Source organism: Neopelma chrysocephalum, unplaced genomic scaffold (genome assembly GCF_003984885.1).
Source record: "Neopelma chrysocephalum unplaced genomic scaffold, ASM398488v2 Primary Assembly neopelma1_44, whole genome shotgun sequence".
NCBI lineage: Eukaryota > Metazoa > Chordata > Aves > Passeriformes > Pipridae > Neopelma > Neopelma chrysocephalum.
In genome coordinates this window covers 14,527,092-14,549,782 of record NW_020897703.1, presented here as the reverse complement: position 1 = coordinate 14,549,782, position 22,691 = coordinate 14,527,092, and the positions used below count along the sequence as shown (strand labels likewise).

Sequence of the window (22,691 nt, the reverse complement as noted above, 5' to 3'; positions counted from 1 at the left end):
TATAAGAAGTAAAACAGTTTTAAAACTAACGTTTCACACACTGCTTCATATAGTCCTTGTGACAGAAACCATCAGTATGAATTATTCTTGTTATCCATGCAAATACTTATTTCTCAACCTGTATCTCTGGGCTCCGGTGATAACTGATTTTCACAGACCTCTTATATGTAGCAGAGGGAAACAAAGTCACCTGCAAATTTTCCTAGTTGCTTTTCACTTTCTTTGCAAATCTTTAATGAAACAATTGTAACTTTGTATAGAACACTGAGATTCTTTTCCGGTTGCCATTTCTGTGGCAGAAGCCAACTACTTCTATTTCCATGGCAGAAGCTGACTATTTCTGTTTCAGAGACACAGTTTTGACCTGTGACAATTCTTTGCTTCTTTTCCAGAAAAGCTCTTGTCAAAAACTTTTTGAAATAAAACGTTCACATTTACTGCTTTACACATTTGCTCAAAATGATTCATTTTTTGAAAAACCATACTGATTAAATTTGACCATATATTATACAGACTTAGTTATGATCCTTGTTTTTATCTCCCCTCCAATGGGTTTAGCCTGATCAGTGCTAACAGACCTTCTTCCTATTGGAAGTGCAGTTCAGACCTCTTCCTTAAGCAACATAATTTCTTACCATCAGGGTTCACTGGCATCATCTTTTTGACCACAGCACAAGGAAAGATGGCATGAGAAATGAGATCCAAAGTACAATCAGGTCATCCCTAAGCCAGAATAGGGTTCAAAAGAAGGAAAGGTAATTAAATAGATAGTTCCATAAAAGCTTTGTTTTTCCAAATAAACACAGAAATTAAGTCAGGCAGGGGCAGATGAGGATGAGCAAAGGATTCCAGGAAGAAAAATTCTTCACTCATTCTTCACCCAAAATGTGACAGAAAATTGAAGCTGAAAGTTAAAATCCTACTAGAGATTGAAGTCTTTTAGTTCACTCCTCATTCTCCTCTGATGTGCATCTGGGTAGATGTACTTTAAAGGCACTTAGCCTTTGAAATTTAGGGACTCCTTAAACAACAGGGAATTGGTGAATAACTGCGGATGAATTAATGGGATTAAAAAATGCAGCACAAATAGAAATGGCAAGTAATATGAATGCATGTTTAATATGTGTACAGATCAATTTCTTTACATTTTGTCAAAATTTAACAAAAATTATTATTTATTATGATACCTCACCAAAAATTATGTAACTTTTCTTTTCCTATGAAATGTATAAGTTCTCCATTAATTTGTAACATATCTAGATGGAAAATCACATTATTTTGAAATAGTGAAATGACTTACTCTACTCTTACCTTGGCATAGATCACACAGAGTTCTAGCAATGTTGATGATTTCTGGTTACATCTGTCCTTTTTGAAAAACTATTTAGGAAAATGAAGTTTTATTGTTACTGCAATTCACATCACTATTATGCATAGTTTATCAATTGTTTTAGTTTTTAAGGTAGTGAGGTGTCCAGTTAGGTGCTATGTCACATGTCTAAAAACCAACCTTACACTAAGTAATACATTACTCTGAGTAGTTGTATTAATTTCATAAAGATAAAGGGAGAGTGAAAATAATATATAATTCAGGGAAGCACTTAAGCCAAAGCCTAAGTCCCACTGAAATCAATGAAATTTTGACACGTGATTAAGTGCTTTCCTGAATGAGGGCCCGAGTTAACAAGAACAGCTTCACAACATTAAATAGTAAAGCACAGGCAAAATGCAAACACTCTCTAAGTACATCCTTTAGGTTTCCTTATTTTTCTTCTTCCAAATGTTAAGCTTGTAACTATCTCAGCCATCAGAAATGGACTTCAAAGAGATTTTAAGCAGCCTTTAATTGCATGGAAAGGGTAAAATACAATATTTTCCTTGTTATATGCAATTCCACTATCTACATCTGCTATAATTTTCTTAAAATTAGTTTAATGTCACTAATACTTTTATACTGAAGTTACTATCTAAAACCTGCTGTTGAGTAGTGTGTTTTCGTTCTTGTTACTTCTTGGCTAAACACTGTGCACACAGTCAGTCTGCGCATTTTATTCTTTCCTAGCTTATCCCCCTTTCCTCGTTTGTTTTTGATAATTCACTTTACCCTCACCAGATAAGCTCTGTGAGGTTGTCTTCTCTCATTCTGATTTTAGAGCACTTATATGCCTTTGGATTATTAAAAGCCTTGCTGTAGAGCCGTGGAGTCACAGTGAGACTGGCCAAAGAGTTGAACTTCTGTTAACCACATTCATAGATGTGTGTGTTTGGGTTGATTTGCGTGTGAAAAGGAGTACGGGAGGCATGTCAGTGTGACATCCTGGTCAGTGGAAGCATATCAATGTAAATTGCTTAGATGTTCTCATTTGGTTTTGATACCATTGAAGCATTGTTCTGATTTATTTCTTTTCATGTATATTATCCTGAAATATTAATGTATTTTGCTTAATAGTTCATAACATATCCTGTTGTTAATATTTTATAAAAGTGAAGAGTTTAAATCCTGTTAGGAAGAATAAAATTTCTTAGGCAGTGTGTAATATATTAAACAGTTTTCAGCAGATGGGAGAGAAAAGGGTGAAGCTCAACAAGGGATTTTAGTAGATTTCTTCTGTAGAGCTTAATGGCACTAGAAACTGGTTCTTGCTGAGGACAATTTCTGCCTTTCAGTTATGGCAGCTTAAAAACTTCTCTCTGTGCCAAAAAAAATCGGGCAGGGAGCTTTTGGAGATTAGCCCCTTTCATTTGGTAATTTTAAACGTGCTTCTGACTTAAACATTTACATCACTTTAGTAACATAAAGGAACCTTAGAATAGGAGTAAATTGCAGCCATCTTAAATTTGCCCCCACTGTGACCTCCCTCACCCATACACTGTAAGATTTGTGGAAAGGGCTTTTGTGCACTGAAGGTCTTTTAAGTGGCCCCTATCAGGCTACCCAAGGACTTCTTGTTCCTTAGAAGCTGATAAAATATGGCTGTAAATAATGTAAAGCTAAAAACTGCGTGGTACTACTATCTATCTGTTTTACAAATAAAAATTGATGTGAAATGGGGTTTAAGTCCCAGTTCAAAAATTTCACCTTTTAAAAAAAAGAAGTAATGTTACAATTGAATGTTTATCCCCTCCTGTTCTAAGAATTGTAATTGTATAGGGATATTGCTTTTTTAATTGTAAAATAGTTAGCAACGAGATAAATAACTGAAGTCTATTTTAGCCACCAACGCGCTTGCAAGAAACGTGGGTAGAGCCCTTCCCAAATCTTCGTTCGCGAAGCCTAGCCATGATGATGAACCACACTCTTATTTCTCATTCCATTTTTGATTGTCTCAAAACAGAAGGAGAATTTTGAGAGACAGCCAAGCTCTGGCATTTTTAAATGTCTTCAGGTTAACCATATATATATAGTACATACAATTAAAAATGAAGCCATATGGCACAAAAATATCATCCCACGAGAAAAGGGTAAGTAGTTTTAATACCGATATATGCACAAAACATTGCATGTACTAAACTTATCCATCCTGCTTGTAACTCTGACAACAAAATATGAGAAGTAATGTCAGTTCTGTTGTTAACACTGGAAATATGTTTCAATAACGTGCCTTGTCTTTAACACTACTCACCCTAGGAGGAGTTGTAGCAGAATGCTTATTTAACAGAAAATGTTTCTGCTTGACAACAGTGCAGTACTCCCAGACTGACAAAAGTAGCACAGGATGCTGTGAAAACCAAAGGCTAGGAGCAGTCCTCTGAGTCAGAGCTAAAGATTACAGAACTCAGTGAGAGGCTTTGTGTCTCCTTCGAGCTGGGCACTGGAACTGATAAGGGAGGATGTTGACAATTCATAATAATAGAGCCCTGTGTTTTTAAATACACAGGCTGATGCCTAACTCATCTTAATGGATTTGTCAAGAATTATTGGATATTATTTTATTACATGTATAAATCCAATGTCAGAACAGTAAAGATATACATTGTGTTATCAGGGAACTGTTTATTTTAGTACTCATGCTGTGATGCTAAAGGACATAGGAGCAGATTAGTGAAAAACACATCTAGGAGTAATGTTTCCAGAAACCAGATAACATATTATTGATCAGGCCACTAATAGATAAATTCCTTACTTTTGTTTGGCAGGCTTATTTTTTTAATTAAATTGCAGAAAGGTATTATTATTTTTTCAGTAATGTAACTAGTATTTTATAAGATAGTTGGCAAATGGGAATGGCAAGTAGGTAGGTCAACATGTGTGCTTTTTCTGCAAAAGATCCAGATCCCCATTTTTGACCCATTACCAGTGAAAAGTCTCATCTTGATCTCTAAGTGAAAGTAATATCGCCACAACAAAGACTGGATGTCACCCACTGGGCTGGAGTTTGGAGCTGGAAGGCAGGCAGGCAGGTCAGCCTGTCACAGCTGTCTCCAAAAATTGTTGTGCTACTGATCATGGCAGGTCTCTGCTGAAGATCCATCTGAAACTGGAATAGCAGAACTGGGGCCCCATGCTGTCTAATGCACTGGTGGAGATGGCTGAGGCCAGGACAGGGATAGCAGGATCTTGAGGTTCTGGTGGAAGTGATCCTCAGCTGAGTGCTGGAGTACAGCATTGTTGTATAGCTGGGAAATGATGATATGGAGAGACTACACTGGGGCAAAGGGAAAGGAACAGAGAGGAGGTACTTCCACAAAATTGTGTGACATGGTTTATTCAGTGGGTTTTGTTCTTGCTGCTGCTCCCTGTTATAAGCAACAAATTAACACAGTTATGCAACTGGAGAGATTATGTAAAGGCTTCTATGACAAAATGGCTCTTACTGAGATGGCAAAACCAGAAACTTTTAGTTTTGTCATTTATATTACCCCAGGAATGAGCACTCCTCAGTGCTATTGCAAAAAAAAAAAAATCCATTTATTTCATAAAATTGTCAGTTATCTAAGATCTCCAGTTCCCATACACATTTCTAAGACTACTCAGTGCTGGAGATGAAACAAAAGCAGCCGCTTGGTCCGTCAATCCATACAGCTGAGACCTGGGACAAGACAGTATATTAACTGCACTGTTACTAGTTTACCTTTATGCCTTATGCAGGATGAAAGTAAGTTGTAAAAGAAGAAATTGTTCTGTAGGATTAGTTTGATGGAAGCTTACATCCACATTCAAAGATAAGTGCTATACTTAATGCAGGCACAGACAATTTACTTCATTAAATTAACCTGATAGAAATGAAGTTTTGAAAGAAAAACAAAGTGTGAGGCTTCATAAAACTGTATCTTTTGCTAACTTGTATTACAATCTGCAGCATTTTCGACTCAGTGCAGATTTACAGCTGAATTCCAATTGGAAATTGGTATCGATTGATTACGTTGCTCATTTAACATTCCAGCATGCTGCAACAATAATGCAACAGACTGTGATAAAATGGGATGTGATCTAACAGGACACGACTGATGGGATGAGAGCAAAACGCTGGGTTTGCTAGTAGTGCTGTGCAGTAGCTCAGATTGGCATCTTGTGTGCTTTGATTGTTCATTTCATTTTACTGTCATCCTACTGAGTTGAACATTTTAAAAGACACAGCGTTTTTCCATCTGTAAGTCATGGAAAGACAGATGGATATGGAGAATCTCCACCTACAGCTACTTGACTGAATGCCACTGCCCGCTTAGTGGTAGAGAAATCCCTTCTGGAAAATTAGAATGTCCTTAAATATATTACTTTTTATTATTGGAACTTACAGATAGTTTTTAATGAGTACAAGTAAAACAAACTGGTTCTTATCAACATAGCTACTTTATTATAAACAGTGCTTCTGTTACACTGAAGTTAATCCTCAGTCGTGTTACAAAAAACTCATCCTTATTAAAGTAACATTAAGAGCTTCTTTTTATTGATCTGCTCCTTTCACTTAATGATAGGAACTTACTGATGTTTTAATAATAACCTTGCAAGCTTTATCTCATTTTACTTCAATGTGTGTTGCAGATAGATGCTATGGAAACTAACTTAGCATAAACATTTTGCAGATGTCTTTAAAGGTTAGGGAAAAAAAGATTTAGTTGCACTGCATGTTAACAAAGATGGCTGAAAAACTACAAGATAAAAGAGAGCCTCGAGTATGAACATCAAAGAATTGTTAATGACAAGAAATACCATTAGGGTTAGCATCCCTTTTGTTTCAGCCCCCTCACACCTGCAGTGTGTTGCAGATTCTGTCTTTGTTGGCACATCTGAATTACTTCCATTAGCATTTATAGAAAAGTGGCTGCAAAACAACAGAAATGTACTCTTGGTTTTCTCTGTTGCTCCAAAAAGTCAGATATTGGTTTCTCTGTGGGTTTCCTTCAAGGTACAGTATCTTATTGTAAAGGAGACTATAGACCCAGGATTCCGTTGATTGCAAATGAGCTAGCTTGAAAGGAGAGGGGAGCTTTTGATACTGCTAGAGAACTAATATAAGCAACTACAAGAAGCGCATATAAGAAGCTCAGACATTAGCAATAGCAAAATCAGAGCGTGAAATTCAGATTAGCCCTCCACAGGCTGTGAGAGGGAGGGGGTATTGGAAGACTTGGCATGGCTAAAGGTGTAACCTGTTTCATTTGGCCCCTGAAAATTTTTAACAGATGGTGGGACCAGCTGTCTTTTTCAGCCATTTAATAAACTCTTCGGTGGTAACAGTTTGGGAAGTGGGGGGTTTTGAGTTTTGGGCCAGAGGAAAAAATAAAGAAATCTGTCCCAATTGTCTTTGCCAAATAGAGAAGTCTGGAAACATTATGAAAAGTTAAAGTGAAAAATCTAATTGATGATACTGTCCTCATTATACATTTCAACAGAGGAAGAAAAGAACTGCTTGTGCCCAAGTGGACCAGTGCATTAAAAAAATGCCTATTAGGTTGTTATCTTTATCTGTCATTTTAATTTCAGCTCTTGCAAGGAGGCACATAATGAGAAATTTTAAATGAACTGTAGAATGAGAAACTGTCTTACTTTTTAAAAAAGAAACAGGCAGAGTGATCTCTTATATTAAAACAAAAAATACCTCTTGGATAAGATCAGGTTTACACAATCTGCCAAGGTGAGTACAGCAGTCAATGAACTTATCCTAACCTGCATAACGTGATGTTATAAAATGACAGTAAACTGCCATTTGAGAAACCTACAGTGTTCAGGTTTTAATAAAAGCCTTAGTGATAGGTGGGATTTTGTTTATTGTGACCATTTACAAAAAATACTCACTGCAGCACTATTTCTTCAGTTAAATTAATTTTTTAAAATTAACATTTCCAACACAACACTTAAATGGCAACTCTCAATTATATGAGATATTTTATTTAGAAAAGCATGTCTAGTGTCTTTGAACAGAACAGTTCTTTTTGCACATTTACATGCTACCCAGCTGAGCAGCCAACCCTTCCATTTGACAAGGGCTTTGTTCTGCCTACAGGCCTATTATAAGCCCTAGATTGTTTGCCCTTAATAAATTGCAACAATAAGACAGAAACCTCTTTCAGGTTAAGAAAAATAAAACACGTTGCCTACATAGCAAAGCATATGAAGTTTAATAATGACAACAGAAACATATCTAGTAAATCTAATTTGCTTTGCTCCCAGATCACTGTGGTTAAGATAGCACAGGAAGGTTAGCATCTTTCCATGCATCAAATAAAAGATTAAAGAAAACAACAGACGGACAAAACAACTCTAGCTACAGAATGTTTTTTTCTTCACAATATAGAATTGTACTGAATGCTATGTAAAGAGACTAGTGGGAGCTAAACAGAAAGAAACATGAACATGATTAAATGTAGAGCAGCAAAATGTTTTTACTGAAACAAAACACGATTTCATATTAGAAAGAGGAAGAAAAAAGGGTGGAAATTATTCAAATTGAAGAATTTATACTACTTGCCCATGTGTTGGTGTGCGTCTGCTTGTATGTGCCTTTCAGGCCCTCTACCGAATCACAAAGCCCTACCAATTTTGCTTTTATAGCAGCTAATGGGCATTCTTCTGTGGCTCAAGTGTTGGTGGGGAACTTGTGATCCTAAACAAAATTGTTAAGCCCTGTTTCTGAGGCCCCATTGGTAAAATTCAGCTGCCAGCTGTGTTGTCTTTGCTGAGATTGTTAGAGATGGCTACCTTTGTTGAACTTAGATCTGCTGTTTTTTCACTTAAGCTGGAAATTCCCAATGATTATTAGAGTGTATATGCAAATTATGGAGAAAATAGGAGGTAACGTGCAAAAAGGACAACACTCTGGACTCCCTGTGCAACATTACAAGTCAAGAAGGTGAGCATACCTGTCATTAAACCACTAGGTTTAAGGTATTTGAAAGAGTTTTCTCTATTCGAAACTCGTTATAGCTCAGTACAGTATTTTCAGAAAGAAATTCCAGTCATTGTTCTATTTATGGTTTACATTTTTTAATTCTTTTTTTAATTTGCAGGTGGAAGTTCTGAGAATATAAGTATTTCTTTGCTTTGATTCTAAGAGAAGTACGCTTGGTACTTGGAAATGTTGCTGACAAGCTAAAATTACAGTGATAAAACTTTCAAAGGAAAAGTAGTGTTTATGACAGGTATTGATTTGACTGAGTTAAAGGCTACTTTTCTTTCTTTTAAGGTATTTTTGAGCCATGGACAATAATCTGAGGACTATTAGGGAATGTTCAGTATTTCCTACTGAAACTTCTGTTACCTTTTCTTCTGCTCAGTCACAACATGCAGGAAACATCCCTGTCATCCTGCTTTCACAGGAAGGGGGAATGAAGATCAAGGTGGTCATGGTTTTTCTCTCTGTCTTCTTTTGTGTCAAAACGAATTAGAGGTGGATTCTTCATTGTCTCTGCCACAGTGCAGTGACAAGGTGCCAACTTCACTGCTTCTTCCAACTGCTGCACAGAACCAAATGGAGAGCACATAATTTGTTATTTCGGAGAGGGCAAAGCTTTCCTGTTTTACCCTGTGGCTTCCTACAGTGCTAATCTCTGTTGTATCCAATTTCTGGGTGACACTTGGAAGAGGAATTTTAAAAGATGGACATGAAGAAAGAAATATTAATGGTCTTTGATAAGGGAAAAATTAATGGACTTGGGAGCAATGGAGTAGAAAACTTCTATGAGAGAGACTTAGAAGAAAAGAGAGGAAGCTACTTGAGAGAGGGGAAAAAAGACATGAACCATTAGGTTTCATGGTAGAGGCAACCTTTAATAAATTTTGAAGATTATCCTCATCATGTACTCTAATAAAGCATTAAACCATCTTGCAGAGTGTCTTAAGATGCATACAACACCTATGGTAGAAAAAACCACTTTAAGATGCTTTGGAAGCTTCTTGAGAAGGCAAGTGGTATAGTTACTGTGACTACAAGTAGGTTTGTTTAGAACACAAAATTACATTTTTTTTCTAAACCTGCAGTACTTCATCAGTATCAGGTTTTTAAACCATTAAACCCACTATCTTATATCTTACTATAAGCTTCGGAAAAAATGTTTCCTGTCATAAGTTTACAGTAAAGACCAACACAAGAATAGGAAAAAAAATTAATAATTAAAATCAATAATTTTCAAAAACAGTAATTGTTCAGTATGCTAGAAATTTAGCAATTTAACTCCAGAAAGGTAGCCTACTGAGCAGGTAATAAAAATCATAGGTAGGTGATAAATAGTATGTTTAATTAGCAAACACTTCTCCAAACATCTCTCTATAAATATGCTACTAGATGACTCGATGTAAATAGTTTTGCTGTGATTTATCCTTCATATTTATAAGCATATTGAAGCAAAAACAGTGGTAATCCTTCATCTGAGGAAGTTGTTTTTTTCAGTATTAATGATGTAGTCTAAATGAAACTTATTTTCTGCCTTTACTGGGGTTCATTATGTTGCAAGAAATTATTTGCTTTTTTAAACAAACTGCACAGAGGTGGATATCTCTAACATACATTCATGTTTTCACCTTCAAAATAAGCAGACCAAGAGATATCAGAAAAATACCAAGAGATCAAAATATATCGCTTTGATTTTTCCAGCTCAATCCTGTAAAAACCTATGCTTCTCTCAAATATCTAAATATAGATACTATTATTTTCTCCATATGTAAAGATCTCAGATGTTTACAGCCCATTTACAATTAAATACATAATCTGTCTGCTCAGCCAGACTAAATCCAAGTACTTTCATTAAAATCACACTGGTTTTGGTTTTGACAAAATAATTCATCAGTAGCTGGAAAATCATATATAACAATAGCTCACATACACTCTGGAGAGACAGAAATACAAGCTAGTTCTCAATATCCTATGAGTCTTCATTTAGCTCTTTGTATATCAACGTATATTGGTAAATGACAGGAGCAAAACCTGGATTGAAACTTCAGATATGCTGAAAGGGTGCTGAACAATGGTTAGATAGAAATAATTTTCCACATTCTCTAAATTGTCCTGAATGGTAAAGAGTAAAAAATACCCCAAACTTTCATTCCCCTTTTGTACTCTGCAGACTTCCGTGATTTGAACATGCCAGACACCTCATAAATAATGCCTGTGAGATGGTTGGAGGGAACCAGCCAAACATGGATTAACAAGAAGCTGGTAAAGGAAAAACAGTGTCTCAAAACTTGGCTGATCCAGGAATATGGTTGTGTGTTTGTGCCTCATATATTTCCAAAGCATCAGATTCTCTATGTTTGATCATACACAGTGGTAGAAGGGTTCACTGGAAAAGGTTGGTGGAACACTGACTGAGGGGAGGAAAAAACTAGCATAGAGAGAGTCTACTTGAGGTGGGGGAAAATTAGCTCTACTAACTGCTCCTGTGCATGAGATCAAGGAAATACAGATAGTAGTATTACTTAATTCCCAAAGTTGTGTAGTAGCAAAGCTTGCAGATCTTTCTGCAGGGGAGGTCAGCACCATTGAGAGTGGTTGTTTTGATGACTGGCAAGTGAAGCTAGAGCTTGGACAGAATCCTGTAGTGAAGAGTTTGCTAAAGCAGAGGAAGTCTGGGCTGTAAAGGTAAGCAAGTATCTAGTTATTTCTGCTCAGTATGTTCAGTGTTAGAGTTATAGAGGCACATTTGGTTGTTCAGTACAGCCCACCTAATGTGTATTTTGTCCTTATAAAACAAAGGTGTTAGGCTCTAGTTTTTTACTTACCTTATGCTCTAATCACTGTCCACCAGGAAGAGTAGAAATATAGGTATTGTGGGCATGTTGGCTTATTGCTCTGTTTGCACAGGCTGCATGTTTGTCTCCTAATTTTCTCCACACAGTCTCATTGCTGCCTTTCTGCCTGTCCAAGGTTGTCTGGGCTTTAGTCTTTGTCTGTCTTTTCCACAGAAAGATCAACATCTGCTCATAGTTCAAAGTTCCTAAAAGAATGTTCAAGTGTCAGAAGAACTGACATGAAACTGGGGGGATAGGAGGGATATAGAAAAGAGTTTGGATTTTGCAAGGTAAATGAGGTGGAACATCATATTATATGGTCCCAAGTCATGTGCCTCTGCTCGTCAGTCCAATTCCCTACTCTTCAGTAGGGTTAATATATGACATAGGACAATATATGACACTGTGACATGACACAGTGGTCCCCCTGTGTTACCTTTGATAAAAATGCAATAATAACCTAGTATCTCTTTATAGAGGAGTTGTGAAGATAAATGCTTTAAAGATGATGTGCTCATAGTGACTAAAGCTCCTCCCAATACACTCACTGCACAGTTTGACCACCTTCTTACTCAGGGCTGTCACAAGATTTTGCTTGTTGATCCAATTTCCATAATTCCCCCCAGCTCAACAGCTGCACTCCTGTTACTTAGAAAAATATCCTGAATATTCCCTACACACCTGGCTGCTATATCCTTACATACTCTGTCACTGTTAAACTTGGCAAGTTGACAGAAGTTTATAAAAAGAAGAAAGGGAAACTGTGAAAAATAATTGCTTTACTGGCTGGTGGCAGGAGAGAACAGGGAAGTAGAGGCAAAGTTTCCACCCCTTATCTAGTTCGAATATATGTATGGGTTGAGTGTCAGAGGTGGCTTTGTATGGCTCTGTAGAGTAAAATGTTATTTTAGCAAAAAAAGAACATGCCACAGAGATGAAAACACCTTCAATCAATCACTCAGAACTGCTATTCATCTTGGTATTCTCATAATCAGTGAGCCCAGCATTGGCATATGTGATTCCATGCTCATTCTTAGTTTTTCCATTCAGTCTTGGCACTGATGTGGTGCCTGCTCAGGGGTTACCTTTTCTCTCCACCTAGATGATTAGCCTTTTGCTTCTGACCCCTCCTAAAATTCTGGCTTGTATTCAGGCATCTGACCAGTGTTAGTTTAGAGTCTGTGTAGCTCTGTTTCCTTTTTCCTACATCCCTCCTCTGCTGCTTTCCAGTCGTTGATGCTTTACTTGGAGCACTGCAAATAGTGTATAAATGATAGTGGAGCAGCATATGCCAAAGGAAAGAACAAAGCTGACTAGATTGTACTATTTCAAAGTATTTATAAAATACTGATCAGCTGGAGCTTGTCTGACTGGTAGAGCAACAGTAGACAGCGGAAGTGATTAGTTTTATGGGTAGTGTGGTCAAAATCCCTGTGAAGGCTATAAAATAGGGAGCAGCAACTGAATTGATGACTAGTGAGGCATATGGTATCTAAATTAACAGCATCTCCCAGGAGAAGGTCATCAGGGTATCAGAAGGCTGAAGCAGAAAATTCGTTTTGTCTCTTCCTACATGAAATTTGTGTGATACAGGGATGCTATAGTAATATGGAAAACCAGATAAAACTGGAGGTATAACACTTTCTTTTGAGTCTTTGCTGTAGAGTTTAATGGATAAGGCTATGCACATTGCTAGAACTACCTCTAACCTCACTGTGTACATTTCTAAAACTTAATTTGAGAGGGATTTTGACTACTATGTTATCTTGTAAACAGTTTTACTTCTAGAATCCAAGCTACCTTACCCTTAGTTTAGAGCTAAGTAAATGAGAACAGGCAGGAGAAATTCATAAATCAACTGATAACTTTATCTCATTAAAGAGAATCATTGGCACTATAGAACAGCTGCTTTCTGAATCACTCCATGTGCCAAGGACACTTAGCATGGGTGGTGATGAAAGTGGAAAAATGGAGCAAAGTGTGAGCCCAGTTCAGTTTTTATGGGCATCTCTTTCACTGACTTCTGTAAGAATCTTGACAGAAAAAGAATATTATTTTTCAGCCCCAAACTCTAGTGCATTGATAAGGATGACAGCATTTTATAAAGTTAGTCTGATGACACTGATAAAATTGTGTGACTTGGGTTTTTTCTCCAAGCTTTTTTATTTTAAGACAAAAAAATTAGAAAATGGTTCTTTGTGGTTTAGTGTGACCTCTTAAGAAGCAGTCAGCGGTTTTCAATCGCAGATTTCTGTGTCATTTGGGCATTGGAGTGCCAGCACTGTAGCATCGTAGGCTTGCTCTTAGTTCCAAGCATAACGATTAGGTAATTTAGACTAATAAATTTCCATTTTATTGCATTATCTGTCCTTTGCCATGGACTGTTCTCTCTTTCATATGTAATATGTGATTCTCTCAACTCAATGCTAGTAGAATATGGGGACTTCCTTCATGTAGTAGGAAAATAGGAATGTGAGATTTACTGAGGGAGAGAAGCCAAAAAGTGTACCCATTTGAAGATCTTCTTTTCTTCCACTTCCAACTCAGAGGTTCCAGAAGTGTGAGAAAAATTATACCATTCATTAGACTGTATCAAGAGTCACTGACATGCTGACACCCTTGTTTTTGAGGAGAATACCCTTTCTCTTGTCCTGGGTTCTCAAACAGCTGGTCAAGCTGTTTGCCCCTGAGCAATAGGGGCTGACTGAAGAGTGAAGTGAAATGTGATTTATTCCCAGATTAGGGTTGTTTGCTTTGATTTGGCATGGCCAGCTAGCCAGCAGGAGGTACATGCCTCGGCCCGCGCTCCTGAGGTTTCAGCTGAGCTGGTGTAAGTTGTTTAAATGTTTGGTGAGGAGCAGCCTGGTAATCTATGTACAGAACTGAGGCAAGGAGATCCTCTTTCCAAGCCTGGAGCAGTTGTGTGTATGGCAATGGTTGTTCCCTTTGAAAAGAAGGGGAAAGAAGCTGATTTTACTGCGTAAGAGTATGGTGAGAATGACTTCACATTTCTGTAGTTCTGTGAGGATGGAAAGCATAATACAAACATTGTATACATTTGAAATAATTTTATTGATGGTATTTTTATTTTTCAGAATTGGAGGTGAATTTTTATTTGGGTAGTTAATGTAATTTATGTGTTTACCTATTTATGTGTTATTCTGCATCGCTTAAGACATCAAGTTATGAAATGACACAGAAACATACTGTGCACTGCTTTCCTGAAAAGACTTTTCTGGCAGTCTACAAGAGCAGTGTTCACCTAGGGAGAGATAAGTAATTTCAAAATTGTTATTGAAGCTTTCCCCAGTCTTTCATGGGATCCTGGGCCTGTGGTACCAGCCAAGAAGACTGGCATTTTTTTAAAAAAAACTCTCATAATTTAGAAATTTGTTTTTTCTAGGTCCCTTTCAAAAACTCTCCCCCTGTTGGGGGAAACTCACCTATGTCATAGTTGATAGGCACGGAAGAGGGCCTTTCACTAGTATGTATGTGTTACTGGAACAACCTACCTTAAAGGCATTATACAGAGAGGGTCTTCAGATTATATTTCTTGGTGTGAAGACAGTATCTCTTACCTAACACACCTTCAATGCCAGTCATGTCCCATATCTGTGTCCCTGTTTTGACCCTTACAATCCAACTACTGGGCTTTTTTCTCCTGTCTCTATTTTTTTCCCCAGCTAAGGTGGAGTTGTTGAAGAGTTTGTATAGAGCACTTGCATTTTATAAGAAAGATTATGGATTTTTTTTTTATACATGCTTGTTCAGTAGTCCTTGAAGAATGTATTATTTCAAAAGTGATTCTTGAAATATTGAAAAATATTACCATCAGAAAATACTTAATCTTTTCTACACCAAAATATTCTAAAATTACAGCACAAGTTCATTAAATAACAGGTGTATTTTTACAGTGTGGGATTAATCCATTCAGCCAAATCAATAGCAATGTGGCAGCCATATGATCATCCAATATTTATGTGTAGATTGAACAGTGATCTTTCTGAATAAACTTTCTGCTGTTTCCAGTTCTAACACAGTATAGACACAGACAGCTGTTTAATTTGTCAATAAATATACTAAGCAACTAAAATTAATTACCACGAGACCCAGTTTTTAGATAATATACTCTCTGCAGTTAGAAGGAGGCAAATAACAATGTAATTAATTGCCTTTTCATTCCATATTCAATAATTGCAATGCAAAAAAAAAAGAATGGCTATACATATCTATAGTCATAAAATTCAAAGTTCTCATCCAATCTTCCTCAAACAAATGCATTCCATCAAAAATACAGAGGCTTTTTTAACCTAATGTTTCCCCAAGTGAGAGGACAAGCAGGGTGCACACAGTAGATCCTTTTCAGCTGCTCACCAGAGTCTTGGCTTGCTTTCTCTTTTATAGAAGTCCATTTCTAGCTATTAGAGTTGTGACAAAAATGCAGCCATGTATGCCAGACACAGAAAGGCATTTCCAGAGAATTTGAAACGGTCATTTTGAACTAAAAAGTAACCCAGGCATTCCAAGTGGAGCCAAGAATAACACTTTCAATATTGTTATGATTAAGAGTTTGACTCTTTTTTAGAGTATGGAAGCAGGGGAAGGAAGTATATCCAAAAATGTTCACCAGTGTTCCCTAAGACAGGAGGAGGAGTCACAAAGGGCCAGCCAAGGAAGGAGCTGATGAATACATTAAGATATTTAAACCTTTGACTACGGGCAGTAAAACTTTGTGAGGCATAAAATTTGTTCTACTTTTCTTAAAGGGCGGCTCAAGTTTCAGAAGTTTGGGAAATCCTCTATTAATCTTTGTGAAATCCACACCTAGACTGGGAAATGTTGAGGCAAGGCTTTAAATCCTAAATATGCCTTTACATGTGCCGATCTTGTCTAGGGTTTTGTGTTTTTCCTTTATGCACAGAAAAAAGCAGGGGACACCATAGCAGTTTTTAATCTTTCTTTTATCTTCATCTACTGATGTTCAAATTGCACTCTGTGAACTGGTGACTCCTCTTATTATGCCCGTTATGTTGCCTACGGTAAAAATGTGAATATGCTGAAGTAAATAAAAATAAAATTAATGTCACATAACTCAGAACTGCTGGCAGTGTATCCACACTGGCTTGGAGCTGTATACCTAGATTAGTTTACCTTCTGGTGAAACTTCTTGCTGTTGTGGATAGGTGGTTTCTTAGTAAGTCTTTAAACCAGGCAGAATGAGGGATGGTGTGAAGACACTGCCTTTTTGAGCAAGCTTATTAAAGCCTTTTCAGGTTTAAATTCTGCCACCTCTCATAGGCAACTTGACCATGAGGCTTGACTAAGTGTTAATACAGCTGTTCACTTAAAAATGATCCTGTTTCTGATTCTTTGTCACAATTGCTAAAGAACAGCATTTCTTTGAAGGCAACCAATCCTGAAGTTGGGGTCAGGCAAGTTGCCAGAGCCCACAAAGGCTTCCAAGGTAATGGCAGTGCTGGAAGATAGAGCTGAGGGACTGGGGGGATCACAGGAGGGACAGGGGAGTTTATGGCAGGGGATTGTGAAGGTCTTTGGAGGGACTGTGGATGTCATGAGAGGACATGGCTGTGGCAGTGTGAGCCATCACTGGGACGGGCTCTGGGGTGGGGTCCAGGATGAGGTGCTCAGGGCCCAGGAGGCAGAGGCACAGCAGAAACCACGGAGGTGACCACTGGCACACAAGTAGCTTATTTCCAAGTCTTTTTTTCTCTACTACCTGCATTCAAACCAAGGTCCACAGAGCCCTGCATGGTGGTACAGCCACTCAAGGATACCTGAATTTGAAAAAAATCTTGATTTTGACGACACCTGTCTGTAAAAATGGTGATGGTGACTCATGGTTTATGTCCACTGTGTTTAAGTTGACAGTAGCTACCCAGCCCAGCACAGCCTGAGCCCCTCTGGCCGTGGGGGTGGTAGGGGTCTCGCCGTAGCAGGCAGGGACCTGTGGAGGCAGCGGGGCTGTGCGAGCCGGGCCCCTTGCGCCTTAGCCCCGTGGCTGGAGCAATTCAGGCTCCAGCTCCTCTTGCATCCGGGCCGCCGTGCTCCCCACGGCGCTGCCGCTGCCGCTCCGGCGGGCCAGAGCGCCGCTCCAGCCCCTACATCAGGTGGGGACCGACCTCCTTTGTCTGCGGGCCAAAGCGGGGCTGCAGAGGCGAAATCCCCGCCGGGATGTGCCTGCCAGCGCCACACTCTGAGCCGCCTCTGGCCCGGCTGCGCCGCCGGGAGCAACCCCCCCCGCCTCGCCGACGCTGCAACTCATCTCTAGTGTCCCCCTTTGCTTTACAGTAGGATGTAGCAGCAGCCCATTTCTCATGGAAATAGTGCTTTGTGTAACTGAATTGACATTTGGCCTTGATACCTGTATCTCCTGATAACTGAAACAAATTTCTAAAATAAATATTGTACTTTGATCTTCCAGCCCTGCATTTTTAATGACAGCTCTGAACATCACTTCATTAAGAATACATTTCAGGAGACTGAAATGCTCCGAGTTTGAACACTAATTATTTGTACAGAAAAATATGACTGCAACGTTTCATTTTTCAGCCCATTGGTTTCTTCCAGAAATTAGAATTTATTCTCGATTTTTAAGTAATGTGCTTTCTTGGATGCAGATTTATGGCATTTGTATTGTGGCATCTGTATAGAAACTTCTCCAGCTTTCCACTAACTCTTTTGTAACGTGACAAATCGTTTTGGTTCATGGAAATATCTGGGGAAATAACGTACTTTAAAGACTGAGGGGAACCTCGGGGTGTTCAGTGTCTCCTGAGCTACCTATCCACTCTCATTTCGTTTAGAAACATTGTTCGGAGTATTCTCCTAGCAATTATTAGGTAAAACGAATTAACAAAAATCGAGGTAGGAGTTAAATCGGGCATCTCGCAGGACTTCGAGGTTGGCATAAGTTTGGGGATACAGAAGTTTAGGGACAACGCAAGTGCGAGCTCCGCCGTTTCGCTTGTCCGGCGGGTTATTGCTTCAGAGAGCAGAGGTGCGGGTCGGGCTCCCCGCGTTGGGATTCCTCCTCGGCTCCGGCTGCCCTGGCTGCAGCTCAGGCGGGGGGGGGACAATGAGTGCGCTCCTGCCCCGGTGCGGCTCCAGTGGCGCGGCTGGAGCTTGGCCAATGAGCCCGGGCCACCCGACGGCTGCGGGCAGGGGTCGAGACTGTGCCTGTGTGCGCTGTTGGCCGGGGCTCGCTGCGGTTCCCCGATGCCCACCATGTCCCGTGTGGACGCGGCTCAGCCGCCGGAGGATCGCGCATCGGCGGTGCTGGGAGGTGTTTGTGTGCTGGACCCTGCGAGGGTGGAGGTGCTGGACCCTGCGAGCCCTGCACCCTCGCAGGGAGATGGGAAGCCTCGTGCCCTGCTGGGGGCTACTGCCTGGCCGCGGGGTCCTGCAGCAGCGGCGAGCCTCGCCTCGATGCATTAGTGCGTGGTAAAAGCGCTGGGTGCGGGGCCCTTCTCTCCCTGTTGCCGACCTGGTGAAGCGGTTACCTGGCAAATGGGAAGAGCCTGATGAGGCTGCAGCGTAGAGGATCAGTGTTACACGAGGTCGAGCTTTTACTTCTCCCTAGAACTCAATATGGAGCCGTGGGAGAGGACTTGGCACTTTAATCCCTTCAAAGAAACCGATCTAATTCAAGCCCTACAACTCTTGAAAGTCTTTGAGCGGACGGTGATTGTTTCCACAGGAAAGGCAGATAAAGATCTCTGTGTGCTGGCGTTTAAAGAGACTTCAGTGGCGGTGCGAATACAATTGAACCCAGCGACTGCGGGGAGGATCGAGTTACCTGTGCAAACAGCTCCGGAGGACCAGAGCCAGCCTGCATCTGCCCGAAAGGGCACCCCCACCCTCTCAAGACGGAGATGAACGTCCTCGTTTGGTACTTGACCAAGCAGGCCAGCGTTTGGGTTGGCCTCGGAGCAGATGGGGGAGCGGAGAGGAGCGCGTTTCCAGGGCCCCCGGCGGAGCGCGGAGCTGAGCGAGCCCGCGGAGGAGCGCGGGGCCCCGCCTGCCCTTCGTGGGGCGGCACAGCGCGAGGGGTCCCGCCAGCTCTGCGGCCCACTGAGCGCAGCAGCCGGCGGTGACGGCAAGCTGCGACCCAGATGTGCCTGGTGCTGGTTAGAGGGTCAATAGCCTCACACATGGTCGAACGCAAAGAAGGTTAGATCCTTCATACACACACGCGTAGACACGTATAGACAGAGGCCGAAAGGTGCGAGGTGAGGGAGCAAGAGCGCTTGGGGCCGAGTTAGGCTTTGTGGCAGGAGGTGAGCGAGCGAGTGAGGCTGAGACCAGACAGCATCGTCGGTGTTCCCGAGGAGCCCCCGACCCGCGCTCGCCTCCGGCGCAGGCAGGCCGGCTCAGCAGGCCCGCCAGGAGAGACTCCGGTCTTCATTTAAAGGAACTACGTCTTTCATACCCGCCTGCCGCTAGGGAAGAGGAAACTTTTCCCTTCGGTTTGTCGGCTGCCCGGTTTGTCGGTGTCTGTCTGCGGGAGCGCTTGCAGCCTGTGGCAGCCCGCCGCCCCTCCCCGGGCCCGGCTGGGCGCCTGCCCTGGCCCCGCGCCAGGCGGGGGCTCCCGGTAACAAGGGGGCAGTGCTGGCGGAGCGAAGCGAAACAAACCCCGCTACCAGAGGAGAAAATGCGCAGTTATTTGCGGAGTCATATCGAGGGCATATCCCTCAGCCTCGGGGGAAGGGCGGGCGGAGGGAGGGAGCGGGGAGGAACCACCGACAATTACTCCAGGGAAGTTTTACGGCTGGGATCGACCAGCCCCGATCAGGTGAACTCGCTGTGTTCTGTTACTTTGGGTCATTAAACACTATCAGAGGGATCCGGAGGCAGATTTGTCGAGCGATAGCAGACACATTGTCACTTTAGGGCTCTGCCACAAATCCTTAATTGCCAAAAATAAAAAAAAAAAAAAGGAGGGGGGAATCCAGTGTCTTGCACATCCAAGGCGAGGGTCTCTAGGCGGTAAGGGGTCCTTTGATCAAGAAAATCCAATTATTTGTGTATATACATTTCCCACATAGTGATTACTTCATTAATTGTCCCGCCTTTATCTCCTCCCTTCCCATCCCCCCTAATAATCAGTTCTTTTATCCAGACCAACAAACACACCATAGGAGCTTTGTGGATTCAAAGGATTTGCTTTCGCTTCTGAAAGAGCCGCTATTCTTTGATGATTGGGTAGCGGCAAACTTCAAAGCCATAAATCTTCCCTCTGACTGGTTGGCGGCCCAGCAAAGTCCTTATCAAATTCTTGGAGGTGATCCTGGCGCAGTCAGACAGTCCGCGGAGATCGCGCAGCGCGGGGGGGTGGGACGCGCACGGAGGCGAAGAGATCAGAAGGAACGGGTGAGAAGAGGGGGAGAGAGAAGGAAACTGGGCAGCTTCTCGTCTTCCCCTCGGCGTCCTCATGCCTCGGCAGTGCCCCGGCGCCTTCCCCTTGCCCCAGGCGCAGTAGCCATGGCCGCGGTGGCCGTCCTCCGGAACGACTCCCTCCAAGCTTTCCTCCAGGTCAGTACCCGCGCCCGGTGCGGCTCGCGGGGCGCCGTGTCCCGCGGCTGTGACCCGCGTTGCGCGGGGGCAGACGGCGGCAGCCGCCCCTCTCCTGGGGCTTCACCCCGCGGGCGGCCCGCAGAGGTAGGTGGCGACCTCCGCGGGAGTGAGGAGGCCGGGCTCGGACTCCTCGGGCCGGCAACTTCCCTCTCCCACCAGCAGCCCGGCAGTAATTCCGGACGGTGCTCCGTGGCAAGGAGGCTGAGGGGCGCGGGGGCTGGCCCCTGCCCACAGCAGCCGCTTCCCCGGCCCAGGAGCGGTGGCGGGGCCGGCTGACCGGTCTCTGGGAGGGGCGGGGGGGCCGGGCCCGTCCTGCCCGCTGGACGCGCGTTGTTTTCGGAAAGTTTGCCGGCCATGCGGGAGCGGCGGGGCGAGCCCGTCCGCCCACGGGCAGCGGCGCGGGAAGTTTCCCGCGGGTCAGTGGCGGCGGGCGGCGAGTAACGGGCTCTCTTCCCTCTTTCCATCCCTCCCGTTCCTGCGCAGGACCGCACCCCCAGCGCCTCCCCAGACTTGGCCAAGCACTCGCCCCTGGCTCTTCTGGCCGCTACCTGTAGCCGGATCGGACAGCCGGGCGCAGCGCCCTCGGATTTCCTGCCGGTCTCCTACGACCCGACGCTGGGATCCCCCTCCAGGATCTTCCATCCGTGGAGCGGCGAGATGCCGGCGCACTCCCCGGGGGGGCTGCCGCCGCCGCATCCCAGCCTGGGACTGACCCCTCAGAAGAACCACCTGCAGCCCTCCTTCGGGGGGTCGCACGAACTGCCCCTCACTCCCCCGGCCGACCCCTCCTACCCTTACGAGTTCTCCCCCGTCAAGATGCTGCCCTCCTCCATGGCCGGCCTGCCGTCCAGCTGTCCGCCCGCCTACGTCCCCTACGCCGCCCAGGCCGCCCTACCGCCCGGGTACTCCAACCTGCTGCCGCCCGCCCAGCCCTGCCGGCAGCTGTCGCCCAACCCGCCGCCCGAGGACATCCCCTGGTGGAGCATCCAGCAGGCCAGTGCTCCGGGCGGCTGCGGCCACCGCTTCCCCGCGGCCGCGGCGCTGCCGCGGAGCCTGGTGCTGGGGCACTCGGACTTCGCCCAGTACCAGACGCAGATCGCCGCCCTGCTGCAGACCAAGTCTCCCCTGGCGGCCACGGCCAGGAGGTGCCGCCGCTGCCGCTGCCCCAACTGCCAGTCGGCCGCGGGCAGCGCCCCGGAGGCGGAGCCGGGCAAAAAGAAGCAGCACATCTGCCACATCCCCGGCTGCGGAAAAGTGTACGGCAAGACCTCGCACCTGAAGGCGCACCTGCGCTGGCACACGGGCGAGCGGCCCTTCGTCTGCAACTGGCTCTTCTGCGGGAAGAGCTTCACCCGCTCCGACGAGCTGCAGCGGCACCTGCGGACTCACACGGGCGAGAAGCGCTTCGTCTGCCCCGAGTGCGGGAAGCGCTTCATGCGCAGCGACCACCTGGCCAAGCACGTCAAGACACACCAGAACAAGAAGCTGAAGGCGGCAGCAGACGGCGTCAAGCGGGAGGACAGCCGCGACGTGTGACCGCCGGCATCGGCCCGGGACCGCCGGCGGACGCCGCCCCTGCGGGCCGGGCCGAGCCGAGCCGCGGCGGGTCCCGGGCTGGGGGTGCCCCGCCGCCGGGGGCAGGGCGGCGGTGGCGGCGAGGAGGGCGGCAGGTTCTCGGACTCGTGTCGGGCCCGGCAAGCAGGACCTCGGCTGCGGGCGGCCTCCGCGGACCCTCAGGCCCGGGACTGGCCAGTCGTAGGGCCCCGGGGCCGTCCCGGGACAAGTGTCCGTCCCGCCCCGGAGCGCGGCTGAGCGGAGGCCGCGGGCGCTGGGGAGAGAGCGGGGCCTGCCCGGCCCGGCCGCGAGAGTCGAGGCTTATGGGCACCCAGGGGTGAGGTGGCAGCGTCGGTGTCGCCGCGCCAGGGCCCGGCCC

At 43.9% G+C, this 22,691-nt stretch overlaps 2 protein-coding genes across 2 annotated transcripts in view; both read left to right on the top strand.

Annotated features, from left to right (window-relative positions):
- Nucleotides 1-3,172, top strand: part of MYO3B (myosin IIIB) — a 202,899-nt gene extending 199,727 nt beyond the window's left edge. Inside the window, exon 40 of the mRNA XM_027678607.1 lies at nucleotides 1,781-3,172. The gene's annotated coding sequence lies outside the window, so the exon portion shown is untranslated. The remainder of the gene's footprint in view (nucleotides 1-1,780) is intronic.
- Nucleotides 3,173-20,186: 17,014 nt separating this feature from the next.
- SP5 (Sp5 transcription factor) lies at nucleotides 20,187-22,351 on the top strand. The gene is made up of 2 exons (XM_027678629.1): nucleotides 20,187-20,716; nucleotides 21,242-22,351. The coding sequence occupies exons 1-2, from the start codon at nucleotides 20,666-20,668 to the stop codon at nucleotides 22,292-22,294; spliced, it is 1,104 nt and encodes a 367-aa protein (XP_027534430.1). The 5' UTR covers nucleotides 20,187-20,665; the 3' UTR covers nucleotides 22,295-22,351.
- The last annotated feature ends 340 nt before the right edge of the window (nucleotides 22,352-22,691 follow it).